Below are 15,896 nucleotides of genomic sequence, written 5' to 3'. Positions count from 1 at the left end.
AGAGGCTACTGAGGCAATCTATGAAACGAGGAGGAAAAGAGGGAAAGAACAGAGAGACCCTGTTTAACCGTACCGCTAAATGAATGTAACATGTTGTTGATGAGTCTCCCTTGTCTTGGTCTCCCTATCACTCTCGCTCTCTCTCCCCTTTCTCTCTCTAGGATTTTGGACTGCAGAGCAGGAAAAACTAAGCACACACCTCTAAAAGGGAAGCTCCCAGGTACAGTATGTATTTGCTGTACCTTGTCAGTCAATTGTAAGGAGATTTGCAATGCAAAGACAGCAGGAAATAGAAGGATAATATTTTAAATCAAACACCGACAGATCATCTATTTCACAACACGTGATGTAGCAGGGAGGAAAGAATACGACATGAACGCTGATGCCTGTCAAGAGAATGCCAATCATATCCATTACAAAATGCTAGCTAGAATCCTTGACAACTATGCAATTCTTCTAGAATACGAAGTAAAGTTGTGTGTGCTTGTGTGTATGACATATTTGTCAATATCATGTTACAGATTATTCTCTCAAGACAAAAACACAACCAGACATGGAAAACAATAATTAAAAACGACAATGTTGCACACTACATTGACCTCCCTTCCTCAAGCCAGGCTTAACATTTAACTTGTGTCGTTTGGGTCTTCATTGTCAAACACACACAGTAGCCCTGAATAGATCGCTACCACATGTCTACACATTTGCATAATCATAATAATAATGCCAGAACTTAACTAAAATATACAGCGCCAGTATCAAGGCAGTGCTTAGATGTTTTATTTCATTCAGACTGCCAAGCCATGCAGCTTTTGTCTATCGTTTTAATATAGCCGCTTTTTACACACAGCTATTCAGTAGAGTCTGAGAGGCTAATCAGAGAGAGGATGGCTCTGACTCCATCTCTGTCACATTGCAGCTGTCTATCCTCTTAACATCACTATTTAATTGGGGAATGATTAGCTGAGCCACAATGTGTGAGGCAAATAACTACAATGGCTGGTGGTTGCATAACGTATTTATAACACCCCCTGCCTCTAAGCAGACACACAGCACAGCCACTCCATCACTTAACACACACAGCACAGCCACTTTCTAGTGTGTGTGGTGGGTAAGTACAATAACTCTGTAAAAAGGGTGCACTTTCACACAAAACTTGTACACAGTACACCTTTGTGCGGCCTCTTCCAAAGAGACTCAAAATAGAAGAAAAAAACATTTAGCCAGAGAGTGTCTTTAAAACCTCTGCAAGATCAGCTCCACCCAAACGCACAAATTAAAGTGAACTCACCTATAAATTTTATATCTGGTTGTAAATCCTTGGCGGAATCTTTCCACAAAGGAGAGGTAACTCCGAGAGTGGTGGAAAGGTCCGCGGTCGGAGATGAGCCAATCAAACTGCTTAGTGACATGTTGATCGGCGGCGGACAGGTCCTGGCGGGAAGACTGAACTGTTATATGGTCCCATATAAACAGGAAGCAGATGACCTCAATAAACCTCCAGTTCATGCTTTTCTTTCAGCCGCTCTCTGTTCATTCTCGCTCCATTATGTGGAGACCTGTGGAAAGACAGATAGAGAGAAAGAGGGGGAAGAGAGGGAGGGGGATATATAAATATATTTACATGACGAGTCTATTTAAAAAATACTGGGGCGTCAGCGAAGGTGAAACAGACTTAATAGAATTAGGCTAATCGGCATTGACGGAAAACGAACAAGACAGTGTCACCGAAAGACTGTTTTCGATGTGATATGATTTGTGGATTTATTTATGTTGTTATTTTTTTCCCAATCTCAAGCCCCTCGTATCCTCCCAGTAAGGGCCCAGATTGCAGCTTTCCATACTAACGAGGAATGTTGCCCTTTCAGCAGATGAAAATGAATTACATCCCTGGATGTGTGGCCTTCTCTTTCTCCAGACTAATTGGTGCCATGATAAGTTCAGACAAGGTTAAGAGGCTGCTTTATGATAAGTTGTGACATGGAGCTGGTTTACGTGGGGAAGCATTGTCTGATGTTCCCTCAGGAAATAAATTGCTAGGCAAAATGTTGCCAATCGACGGGCGATATGATGGATCGTTTGAACACTTCAGTGGTGCTTTATTCAATATGCCGTGATATCCTTAAATTAGCATTGACTTGAGATACATTGGTTATCTGAAGATATATTGGTTAAGTGAACATGGGAAATGATAGTCCAAAGTGTATTGACATGGCAACGCAGATTTGAAGGCGAACCTTTGTCCAATCAATAATGTAAAGCCAATGTATCAGAGGAATTGGACACATTGGCAATACATGGATGACTACAGCATGCAAGGTTCTCCAAAAGCAAACCTCAGCGAAGTTAACAATGATTTATAATGATATTGATTGGCAAGTGACCTCGAGAGTCTGTTAGACAGATCTCAGGTCAGAGTGGACAAGTCTTGTTTTCAGATCACATACTATGATGACCATACAGCACTAATTATATCTACCCAGTCTTATACACATGACATACAAATGACGAGACAGGGCACAAATAAGTGTACATGCATCCAAAAGGGATTGCCATAATTTTGCACAATGTACAACCACCCAGAAGATAATACATGTGTGTCTAATTCTCATGTGACAATGTGTCTCTGAGCTTTCGCCAGGTTGGGACATTTCCCTCTATTTCTCCCACACAAACAGACTGATTGTTTGGTACAAACATGTCTTACCAAACTCCTAATCCCATTAAACATCATGCTTTATATTGTAGTGAACGGAGGGAGCGGGAAGTGACAAGTGACATGTTGATCGGCAAAGTCTCCAGTGTGAAAGGCAAATAACCTACGCATCGCGCCAATACGGTTAATCCACTTGGTGGGAATTGTAACGTGGCTCGGTACATTGCACCCTCTGAAAGGGGCACGTCCCCGTGCTTCTTCTAGCCTCAGCCCACTCACACGTCCGGGGCAGTGAGTTCAGATGGCCTCACAGCTGGTATCCCACTTCTGACACCGATACAGAGAACAGAGGAAGTGGGAAGCAAACCTGGGACTCAGGTGTGAAAGGCAATGACCCCTTCGTGCCAATCGGGTTAAACCACTTGGTGGAAATTGTAACGTGGCTCATATAGCAAGGATCGCTACAATATTATATAAGAACACAAATGCCTGAGTTTGGTTATCATATAATTGATAAATGTTTTGGATTGTATTTATTTTGGTTGGTGTAGCAATTTTGGCTACTCACCAATGCTCTATTCACAACCGCTCTACTCACCACGCTCTTGAACTGGCTTCCTCGGTATGCGTGATCCTGGTCATGTTCTTCATTTTAGCCACAGATTGCAAATAGTTTTCTTCTGTTCCGGGGGTGTTTTGAAAGTTGATTGTGAATGCGAATGTTTATGCTCATCATGCCATTGGTTTCATTAACTTAGGTGTTGGCCAATGTAATGTTAATTGTGCAATAGTATTGCCATTTAAGTCTATAATCACTATTATTTGGAATGCATTTGTTTAAAGGTGTGAATGGTTTAAATTAGGATTCCTGTGCTCCTCATTCCTGAAGAGGTGCTTGTACAGGTAACATGCTCTGCCATCTACCAAGATGTATAAGTCGATGTACGTTTTGCAGGTTTTTGAGTAGAGGGAATTTAGCTATTTTGGCAAAGTTTATTGTTTATTTTTTATTATTTCAACTCTGAATCGTCTGCATCACTGCCTGCACTGTAAAATAAATAAAATCTACTTTTGCACCTGAACCCAGTTGCCGGGACCTTAACATCCCAGAAGTCAATGGTACCCTACTGTCACATTGCATGGACCACAGGATATTACAAGATATTACACTCATCAATTACTGCATAATGACCATACTGTGAATAATTCCAGACAGAATTGAAACCATTTCTGACAGAGTATTAAAATGATACATTTAGTCATTGTACGATGTCACCATACATTATTATCCAACTTGCCAGTGGAGTCATGTCTTTAGTTACTGATAAGAAAACCATTTCCATCTGTAATTATGTTAAAGAACTTTGGCCCCTGGCTGTAGAACATCAAGCTATCAAATTAGTGCCACTATATGCAGAAATTCTTCCCTTTTCATGCTTTATTAGACAATAACAAGTCATAAAAGAGCAGCCACAATTTAATGGGTCTAATCTTTTACTGTAAAAGGGGGGAAGAATAGTTTGATTACAAAAGCTATTGTACAGTAATGGTAGCCATATATATGTACTGGCAGGGTTCTTTAAGGTATACCATCAAATAGATGACTATATCTGCCAATGCATGAATCTGTGATGATTCAGTAGGATTTGTGGATCAGTTCAGTCTCCGACACATCCACATCTCACTTTAGTCTATCTGCATCCATGTACAGTATCCTACTGTAGGATACAGTATCCTACTGTAGGCTATTTAACCTAACTCATATATATATAGGTCATATAGTTTACTGTATAATATGTGACCCATTGTGATGTTGCATACAATAGCGTGTGGTTCATGAAAATAGAACCTTAACAACAATGACTGCAGACAATGCAGGTTTTCTGCTATGGTTGCAGAACTGAGACAGGAAAGAAACGGGTGGCATTGACTTAGGTTGCTTTGCCACTAACCAGAAATGCTGTGGCAATGACAAATCCATGGCAAGGTAATTTAATGAAGCCTGCTTTAATTTAATTAGTTTAAACTAATTTCAAGTTGGCTGTCAGAACATAACAATGCATCATCTAATTGAGAGGGGAGATGGAGAGAAGGGGATTCATAAATGATATTGCTCCGAGTTTGCGAAACTGAATGCATCATGTCTACCTTTGTGTGTTTGAGTGTGTGTGCGATGTGTTGTGTGTTTGTGTGCGTGTGTATGTGTCAGTAGAGGCTCCTTAGAGGAGGAAGGGGAGGACCCTCCTACTGAGTGAATTACATAAAAATAAATATAGTGAAACATTACAAAAGTCCAGTTCACCAGGGAACTCATTCAGCTGACCAGGGCCAGCCAATCACAGGCTCTAGTTGCAGGCCCCATTTTTTAGATAAAGCTATACTACCATATATTCACGTCACCAAATAACTGATTAAAACACACTGTTTTGAAATGAAATTCTGTAGTCTCAACAGTACCCTATAGTAGCAGCATAGTGTGCCCAGAGGACAGCTGTTTTTCATCCTCTTTTGGGTACATTGACTTCAATACACAACCTAAGTGGCTCATGTTTCTCACCCCCTTCTATAGACTTACACAGTAATTATAACGACTTCCGGAGGACGTCCTCAAACCTATCAGAGCTTTTGCAGTATGAACTGACATGCTGTCCATCCAATCAAAGGGTCAGAGAATGAAGATAGTACTGAAAGTGTAAGCTAGCTAGCACTCCAGTGAATGAAGTTAGGTGAGTAGTTGACGTAAAGAGAGAGAAAGACAATAGTTGAACAGTTTTTAACAAATTAATTCATAAAACAATTAAGGTGAAGCAGCAGAGGGAGAGAGAGAGATATTTTGTTGTCTTTGTTCTTCTTAGTTTGTTTCACTTACTTAGATAGCTAATGTAGCTAATTTAACAAGCTGACTCTAACAAAGAGGCATGCTGTTTATGTTAGCTAGCTGGCTAAGACTATCCTATTAATGTATTGTCACCGGGACCTGCCAGTGTAACTGCTAAACAGCTTGCTTTACACTGTGCTGTGTAGAGCTTTTTTGGATTGGATTGTGGGTTTTCTAACATGTTAGTTCTAGTGTATTGGCTATAACGTCAATATGGTGAAAACGATGTAGGCTATGTAGCGATTAGCGGTTATGGTATGAAGGTTTGGCTTGGATAGGTTTTTGCACCTGGTCACAGACAGCTGTTGTGTTGTGCAATAAAGTCCACAAGGGAAGGGAAAAGGTGAGAGGAGGAGAGTGCGTAGACGCAATAAGGAATTATATAAAGAGCAAAATGATGATGCTGTATGTGGCTGGTATGAAAGTGAACTGTGTGTGTGAACTGTGGGTGTATTCATTCCACATATTCTGTTGCAAAACATTTCTTAAACTTATGTAGACATGTTTTGACGTTGGTGCAGTGGATGGGACCAGTGTGGCAATACTGTGCCTGTCATCGTCACTGACCTTTATTGCCACACTGGTCCCATCCACTGCACAAACGACATTGGGGAAGTTAGCCACCTCAATAAACTTTTGTGTGGTGCTTACTTGTTCAGCTTCAGTTGATGGGAACTTGATAAATCTTCGTACCTGACAACTCAGTGCATCGCACACTGCACTAACCACCCAACTCACAGAGGACTGACTAACTCTGTGCCCTCAAGCAAGGCTTGAAAGGATCCCAATACTAGGAATCTCAGGGCTATCATGATTTGTAGGATGATTAGAAGATGGCATGCTCTCATGGTCTTTTTAAGTTTTAATTTAGAAGGTCAGCCAAGTACATGATAGAGTGTCATGGTATTCGATATTGCCTGAGTAGAACATGGTCAGGGACATTTAGAGGATCCATCCAATTTCTAAGGGGCCTCTGTGGGTTCTCCCTCTCTCTCTTCCTCTCTCTAGCAGCTAACCAAAGACCTTCCATCATTTATAGTATCATAGTAATCTTTGAATCACTAAATGTGATTTGTTTCAGGAAACTAGGCTTACAGTATCAAATAAACTTAGATTTTCCATGTGTAGAACAACATGATCTGCATCAAGTCAAATTAGGATAAAACGTTAGGCCAACGAGGCAGTGTCTAAATTCAAAAATGTTCTGGTAGAATACCCTGCTTTTATTTCATAACACTCATAACTGTAAGCTATTTTCTGTAATTAGCTCACCATTAACTTGTAAATAACGATCTTGTGAGTTTATTTTCCTCTAATAATGAATACAATTTAGCTAAGTTAAGATGTTGTCAGCTATATGATATGGTCATTATATGAACTAGCTAACGAGCTAGAAACAAGCCAAAACATTGTTTAAAAAGTTGCTTTTAGTTGCTTGGTTTGCTAGATTGACATATACTACATTCATTTTTAAACGGATGGGTTTATTGATGTTAAAATACACCAGTTATGCTATTTTGGACCACCAGGTCCAAACAACAAGCTTGATGTCGGACGACAATAGAATGTGTATGATGTCACTGCGACAACTCTCTACAGACAACCATAGTGTATGATATACAATTTTCTAGTTCTGAGTCTCTACTTTTATCCAATAAAACAACAAAAAAACATTTCAAATGTTGCTACATAGAGTATTAGATCGAGTCAGTTGGTCACAAATATGATTATTAGTGTTTTTGAATATGTTTGACTATTGTTCTCTTAATGAAGTTTTCGAATCAATACATTTAGCTTTATCTTCTTTTGATATGACCATTTCAACAATCATTATTGTTATAATATTCATTATTTAGTCAAATATGTAATCAAAAGCTTTTCAAATTAAGGTTTGCATTGATTTGAAGTAAACATTGCACTTATTAAATCATTTTTTATTCATTCTTAAGAAGGTTTTGTGAATCCGGGTCCAGTTAACCAGGGAACTGATTCAGCTGACCAGGGCTAGCCAATCACAGGCTCTACCTGCTGGCCGTAACAGGCCCCCATTTCTTCTTGTGCTTTAGCTGTTTCCCAGAGGGCAGGTTGAGAAGGTCTCTGTAAACTCCTGTCCTCCACTACAACTCATAGCTGGAACTTTCCTGAACAGACAAGCCTTCCCTGGAATTACCCAACCATGTATTAGTGTGTCACTGAACATGTAAGTGAACTTTGTTAGGGTTAATGTGTGTATTTGATCTGTATACATGTTATAGGCTGCTATTGCTTTGTTAGTATATACTTATACAATGAGTGTACAAAACATTAGGAACACCTGCTCTTTCCTTGACATAGACTGACCGGGTGAATCAAGGTGAAAGCTATGATGCCTTATTGATCTCACTTGTTAAATCCACTCCAATCAGTGTAGATGAAGGGGAGGAAACAGGTTAAAGGATGTGACACTTTTTTTCCATTTTCTAAATCTAACTGCCTGTAGCTCAGGACCTGAAGCAAGGATATGCATATTCTTGATATCATTTGAAAGGAAACACTGACATTTGTGGAAATGTGAAATGAATGTAGGAGAATATAACATATTAGATCTGGTAAAAGATATTACAAAGAAAAATGTTTTTTTTGTTCCATTATCATTTTAAGATAAAGGTCATAATGTATTATTCCAGCCCAGGCACAATGTATGTGTATGTGCAAGTTTTAGACTGATCCAATGAATCATTGCATTTCTGTTAAAAAGTTTGTATCAAGGCTGCCCAAATGTGCTTAATTGGTTTATTAATACATTTTCAAGTTCATAACTGTGCACTCTCCACAAACAATAGCATGGCATTAGTTCACTGTAATAGCTACCGTAAATTGGACAGTGCAGTTAGTTTAACAATAATTTAAGCTTTCTGACAATATCAGATATGTCTATGTCAGGGGAAATTTTCTTGTTACTTACAACCTCATGCTAATCGCATTAGCCTACGTTAGCTCAACCGGGAGACCCACCGATCCTGTAGAGCATAAAGGAGGATTTTTAGACCTTGAGACAATTGAGACATGGATTGTGTATGTCTGCCATTCAGAGGGTGAATGGGCAAGACAAAGTATTTAAGTGCCTTTGAATGGGGTATGGTAGTAGGTGCCAGGCACACTAGTGAGTGTGTCATGAATTGCAACGCTGCTCAACCGTTTCCCGTGTGTATCAAGAATGATCCACCACCCAAAGGACATACAGCCAACTTGACACAACTGTGGAAAGCATTGAAGTCAACATGGGCCAGCATCCCTGTGGAACAATTGACACCTTGTAGAGTCCATGCCCAGATGAAGGTGTTCCTAATGTTTTATACACTCAGTGTATATGTTTTCTTAAGATATGCTTCCTTAAGTATATGTGATCCGATTCAGGAAACTAGGCGTATGTCTGAAGTCACTACTTCACAGGAGAGCCATTTGAAGGTAATTGTTTTTAATTTTGATCAAAATGTGTTTTTTTTTTTGGCAGAAACGCCTTCTCGAACATGTGATCTTTAATGTGCCATAATAACAAACTTGTATGCCATCTGTAAATATGGATAAAATTGTTCAATTACAATTACGAGCTTTGTTGGTTAAGACACATAAAAAGTTGGCAACCTTCCCACTAGCTGAGATAATGAGTGGGCAGGACATGCCGAGAGAGGAGTTCGGATATGTCTGCCATATTGAAGGCGTCTGTCTATTTGAGCTCGTCAGTCTGTTTTGGTAATCCTCTCGAACGTGGCTTTAAAGAAAATGTATTGTGTAGTGGAGCTGTAAAACTACTGCTCTCCATTGTCTGGAGGATCAAGTTCTGAAATCAGTGGAATTATAGTATGGTAGCTAAAGAGATTGAGAAAACACCTGTCTCCGGATTACATCTTCAAACTAAGGGCAACCGTGGTATTTCATTCCTAACAGAGAGACGCGTGATGCATGTTGATGTATACAGGTAAGATAGTCTAATGTTAACTAGCAAAATTTTCAGATATTATTTTGACAGAAAGTGGTTTAATTTCAAGCTAAAGTGTAAGCTAAAGTGTACAGTTAGCTAGCTGGCTCCCTAGCTGACGTTATTTGTTTCCCAAAGCTGTTTGCTTTTCTAGTTGGCATTGTTGCCACTTTGTTCATTGCTGTTTAACTAGCTAACGTTAGCTAGCTAATTTTGCTTTGAAAGGCGATCAACTTGTAAACTCACTTTAGAAAAAAATCACATTTTAATATTTTTGTATCTAGTGAAGAGCTCTTCATTGTCTACACCCATTCAGCATCATTCACACCTTCTTAAGCTTTAGCCCACCCATCTCGTTTCGCTCTAGGAGCACACACTTGACGTTCTGTCCGATGACTTGTTTACCTCTGGATAACTTAAAAACATGTACTTACTATGACTGTGATATATGGTTGTTCCACCAAACTAGCTTCAGATCAATGCGCTAACTTTCAGTCGCTCTGGATAAGAGCATCTGATAAATGCCATGGTAAAATGTACGTCCTCTAACTGCGGCACTGGGACAGTTGCACCTATAATGGAAACCGGCGCCTCTATTGGAGACGACCACATGGTGACGCTCTTTTTCCTGCTTGCATGCATATGTTTCACCGTAATACTAACATATGGCCACCTACCAAATGAAGATTAGTGGAAAACAAACTAAAGGTTATTCTAAAGAGTTGTCTCCTAAATGAATGAGAATGTGGTTGGGAAACTGGGTTATGTGGCTTTGTATTAGATATTGGGTTTTGTAATTATGCCATTAACATTGGTATCTTTAACTTCTAAATTTGATAGAACAAAAAAAATATACAGTACCGGTCCAAAGTTTGGACACACCTACTCATTCAAGGTATTTTCTTTATTTGTACTATTTTCTACATTGTAGAATAATAGTGAAGACATCAAGACTATGAAATAACACATATGGAATCATGTCGTAACCAGGGGCGCCGTATGGGGGAGGGGGGGGGGTAGGATGATTCTAAGGGCCTGTGACTAACAGGGGCCCTAAAAAAACATTTCAAAATTAAATTATTAACCTATCATCATTAATACAATATTTTATTTACAATGTACTGATAAAACTAATGGTTTATTTTCTTGTTATTTGGCAAAAAGTAAACATCCAGAGAGCCTCTGATTTTGCCCAACCCCCACACGGCAAACGGAGAAAAGTGCAGTTTGAATGAGCCTGCTGCTGCCTACCACCGCTCAGTCAGACTGCTCTATCAAATCATAAACTTAATTATAATATAATAAACACACAGAAATATGAGCCTCAGGTCATTAATAGGGTCAAATCCGGAAACATTTAGAAAACCAAATGTTTATTCTTTCAGTGAAATACAGAACCGTTCCGTATTTTGTCGAATGGGTGACAGCCCTAAATCTAAATATTGCTGTTACATTGTACAACCTTCAATGTTATGTCAAAATTATGTAAAATTCTGGCAAATTAATTACAGTCTTTGTTAGGAAGAAATGGTCTTCACACAGTTCGCAACGAGCCAGGCGACCCAAACTGCTGCATTTACCCTGACTCTGCTTACACTGAACACAAGAGAAGTGACACAATTTCAGACACCCCATTGATTATATGCAAAGCAGGACAAGCTAGTTAAACTAGTAATATCATCAAACATGTGTAGTTAACTAGTGATTATGTTAAGATTGATTGTTTTTTATAAGATAAGTTTAATGCTAGCTAGCAACTGGCTCCATGGCTCCTTGCTGCTTGCACTCAGGCGGACTGTACTCACCTGCCACTCAGGCGGACTGTGTGGCAGGTGGTCAGCCTGCCACACAGTCTCCTTGTGGATTGCAATATAATTGGAGTCCAAAAATGCAGATTACTGATTGTTATGAAAACTTGAAATTGGCCCTAATTTAATAATCGGTCGACCTCTACTTCAAAGACTTGATCAGTGACTTTGCTAGCGCTGGGCTCTTGGTGAATAAGGCTGTGCAAGGGCCAGTGATAACTGTTAAATGGCATGTCTATGGATATTGGATCAAGACACACATGATGCCCACAGGCTGAGAACAAGACTGAGAACAGACTGAGAACAAGATATATCTCAAAGTAATGGCTGGATTGCCATAAAATGTGCTGTGCACAATCAAGACCCCAAGTGGAAGAAACCTATTGATTTGGTGACCACTTGACCTTTCCTCTAGTGCCACCATCAGGCCTTTTTAATTTCCATTTCGGTTTCCATTTCCACTTTTACAGCTGCTTATTTTCTAGTTGGTATGTATACTTAGTTGGTATGTATACTTATACTTGATTTTATTATTTAGTTTGTTATATCATTCTATAGATGACAGTTTTAATTTATTTTAATTTAAGACGTTAATGTACAGTATATTTAAGTTATATTTATTTTAATTATTCATTAATGTTAAGAGAATTTTCTATTCAAGAATCTTACCATTAAAATTACATTTAGGCTGTAAAAGATGGCCTTTAGCACATTTCTTATAGAGGGTATCTGTCTCGCATCAAATAGGGATTTCCACTGTATGCAGAATGTTGCATGCATGTCTGCACAGTGTTATATTTTCACAGCTCCCTGTCAGTAAATATTGGACTACAAGAGTTGCAAGCTTGCAAATGTAGAGTTATTTAAAGCTTTGATTGGGTCTGGAGGTGTGTGGTTACAGCAGTTGCACAGGGTTTGTGTGGCCTGTGGTGGTGGGGCCCAATGTGATATATTTTCATGGGTCCCAAAATCCCTGGCGGCGCCCCTGTTAGTAAGCAAAAAAGTGTTAAACAAATCAAAATATATTTTAGCCACCCTTTGCCTTGATGACAACTTTGCATACTCTTGGTATTCTCTCAACCAGCCCATGAGGAATGCTTTTCCAACAGTCTTGAAGGAGTTCCCACATATGCTGAGCACTTGTTGGCTGCTTTTCCTTCACTCTGCTGTCTGGCGGTCGAATAGTGTCCCGGAGTAGAGAGTCTCCTTCCAGGGAGCTCGGGAGACAATGTATGTGTCAAGAAGTTAAATGAGGAATAAACATTGTACTGGGGCTCGAAATTAGATCAGTAAATTCAGGCATGGCATTGCATTGAGGGCAGAGAGTGGGTGGGTGACTGTGGAGGCCAGGTCATCTGATGCAGCACCACCACTCTCCTTCTTTATCAAATAGCCCTTACACAGCCTGGAGGTGTGTTTTTGGTCATTGTCCTGTTGAAAAACAAATGATAGTCCCACTCAGCGCAAACCAGATTGGATGGCGTATCGCTGCAGAATGCTGTGGTAGCAATGCTGGTTAAGTGTGCCTTGAATTCGAAATAAATCACGACAGTGTCACCAACAAAGCACCATCACACCTCCTCCTCCAAGCTTCACAGTGGGAACCACACATGCAGAGATCATCCTTTCACCTACTCTGCATCTTACAAAGACACAGAGGTTGGAACCAAAAATCTTACATTGGGACTCATCAGACGAAAGGACAGATTACCACAGGTCTAATGTCCATTGCTCATTTTCCTTGGCCCAAGCAAGTCTCTTTGTCTTATTGGTGTCCTTTAATAGTGGTTTCTTTACAGTAATTTGACCATGAAAGCGTGATTCACAGTCTCCTCTGAACAGTTGATGTTGAGATGAGATGTTCAAGTTACTTGAACTCTGTGAAGCATTTATTTGGGCTGCAATCTGAGTTGCAGTTAACTCCAATGAACTTATCTTCTGCAGCAGAGGTAACTCTGGGTCTTCCATTCCTGTGGCGGTCCTCATGAGAGCCAGTTTCATCATATCGCTAAATTATTTCATAAGACTATCTTCTGTATGCCACCCCTGCTTTGTCACAACAAAACTGATTGGCTCAAACACATTAAGAAAGAAACAATGCACACCTGTTAAGTGGGTGGCAGGTAGCCTAGTGGTTAGAGCATTAGGTCAGTAACTGCAAGGTTACTGGATTGAATCCCCGAGCTGACAATGTGTAAATCTGTCTTTCTGCCCCTGAACAAGGCAGTTAATCCACTGTTCCCCAGTAGGCCGTCATTGTAAAAAATAATTTGTTCTTAACTGACTTGCCTAGTTAGAAATATAAAAAAAATGCATTCCAGGTGATCAGCCTCATGAAGCTGTTTGAGAGAATACCAAGAGTGTGCATAGCTGTCATCAAGGCAAAGGGTGTTAACTTTGAAGAATCCTAAATATATTTTAACATGTTTAACACTTTTTTGGTTACTACATGATTCCAGAAAAACCTTTAAATGGGTAGGTGTGTCCAAACTTTTGACTGGTGCCGCATATTATACTATACTGCATATGACCCTGGAAATAAAGGGTAACTACGCACATATCATTTCAATTCTCTTAATTACAGTCTTTAAGAAAACACTGCGTCCACCAAGTTGAGTATTTCTCTCTTTCCCTCTCTGTGAGACAGCAGGACAGATGAAGGCAACAGGATTTGAACAGGCCCTGTATGTGTCAGCCAGATCACCCCTGTTTGTTTCTGCCTACTGAGATCAATGGCAGCACAGATGCCCTGGCAGAACAGCCAGAGACCCTGGCACAGCCAACAACACACAGACCCCCCCTGCAGCTACAAAAATAATCTCTCTCTCTCAAGATGCTGACCCTAGCCACCCCTAGCGACAGACGTCCTCCTTACCCAGGCAGACTTATTCAGACAGACATGCTTGTTTTTACTATTTTACACTGAATGAGAGCGGTGCAGGTGAAATGGGGTCAATTTTTTAGGGGGTGAGATATCATCATACTGTATCTACAAAACCGAGGAGAGGATTTGCACCATAATGATATATCTTTACAGATTAGACCTCTTGTAATTTGAGAATAAAGCGTGTACAGTGCAGTAGCCTGATTTCATGCTAGCTACTGTAGGCAGTTGTACTCACATACAGGCAACTTCCTGGTGGACACCTCCCAGAGGCAAATCAACATCAGATGCATTATCCCTCACTACCCGTCTCTCTCCATCCGCGATTTGGTTGCCACACTATTTGAAATCTCCCTCAATTTTCAAACAATAGCCTTGAATATGTACATGAATATGTATTTTGAAAGTGTTGTGTACCAAGGCAGAGCGAGGGAATGAGAGAGAGAAAGAGATCAATTGAGTCCCTGAATAACCAGGGTAAAGAGAGGAGGAAGTCTGCCTCAGCAAATAACAGAGAAACAACAGCGTTGTTTGTGCAAGCCCCCTTTAAACGGTCCTATTCACACAGCAACTCCCCACATCCACCCACCCCTCCTGGCTCATTGAGGAACTCATTCTCCATGTGGATCTCGTAGCCTCCCACCGCCCATCGATCGATGCCTTCCTCCCCTGTGTGTGGGGCCTGAGCCACCTCTTTGTTCCACATAGTTCACAAAAACGGGATGCTTGTACCCGCATTTGTATTCTGGGTCCCAATGAGGAAGGGAGAACAGTGGAGAATGAAGCCTGTTGCTTTGTGGCCGCTTATCTAACAGACATGGGGCAGACTGGACTAGCCTCTAGGGGGGGCCCAAGTATATTCAATCCATCCAGTGCTTTATCAAGACATAGTTCTTGATGCTAAGCTCTCTGTTGCAAGAGCTATTTTGGACAGGCACAGATGTGGTCGGCTCTGCACTGCTGTCAGGGGTCCTGTTGTAGAATGCATTAGGTCCCAGCGGTAGCGAGGTAATACAAGCAGTGATGTCAGCAGTAACATAAGCTATTGATGGATGTCAGTTCAACGTGGCAGGTTTGACTCATCTGCGAATCTGTTACCTTATGTATTAAAGCATTCAGGGAGGGATAGTGGGATGGAATGGAGTAATGGTGGAGAGCGACAGAAGGGAGAAAAAGAGGGGGAGAGTTTTGCCACACAGGGAGCCTGCAGAATTATGAGAATTATTATAATCCAGCCTGCAGCGACGTCTGGACAGGCGTGGTAATGGACTGCCACTTGGGAAGCAACAGAGGAATGCGGGCGGCCGGGCTAAGTTCATTTGTACTGGATTTCTCCCTCCCTTGCTTCCCTCCTTTTGTTGCTTTACTTAGGATTGCAGTGGCACTCTGACCTTCAGAAGACATAGCTCAGCAGGCCCTCCGCTCAATAATTAAATGCCTGGGTCGCTCCCCGACCAATCAGCTCGGCCCAGGATCATTGGCCGATTTTTAAAACAAACTAATTCTCTAATGGCCTGAGTTATTGCTCCAATTTACCTGGCTCTGAATTATTGTATTCCGATCTATTCTGTAAGGGGACGGATCAATGGGAGCTGAAGAGAGGGCAGCAGGCAGAAAGGGCGGTGAGTGAGTAGCATTTCGCCCATTGTGCGGGGCGGGCGAGGCCGCTGTGGAGTGGTGAGGCTCGTCTAGGAGCCGCCAGTGGAATAGTG

The 15,896-nt window shown here is 40.8% G+C and overlaps 1 protein-coding gene across 1 annotated transcript in view; it reads right to left on the bottom strand.

The window, feature by feature from the left end:
• LOC110509819 (BMP/retinoic acid-inducible neural-specific protein 1) overlaps positions 1–15,896 on the bottom strand; it is a 116,118-nt gene that overhangs the window by 80,363 nt on the left and 19,859 nt on the right. Inside the window, exon 2 of the mRNA XM_021590941.3 lies at positions 1,292–1,559. Coding sequence (XP_021446616.2) covers positions 1,292–1,509 — 218 coding nt within the window. The 5' untranslated portion in view covers positions 1,510–1,559. The remainder of the gene's footprint in view (positions 1–1,291; positions 1,560–15,896) is intronic.

This window comes from Oncorhynchus mykiss, chromosome 29 (assembly GCF_057628025.1).
Source record: "Oncorhynchus mykiss isolate SJ-2025 chromosome 29, ASM5762802v1, whole genome shotgun sequence".
NCBI lineage: Eukaryota > Metazoa > Chordata > Actinopteri > Salmoniformes > Salmonidae > Oncorhynchus > Oncorhynchus mykiss.
The sequence above is the reverse complement of the archived record's forward strand: the minus strand, read 5'-3'. Positions and strand labels throughout refer to the sequence as shown.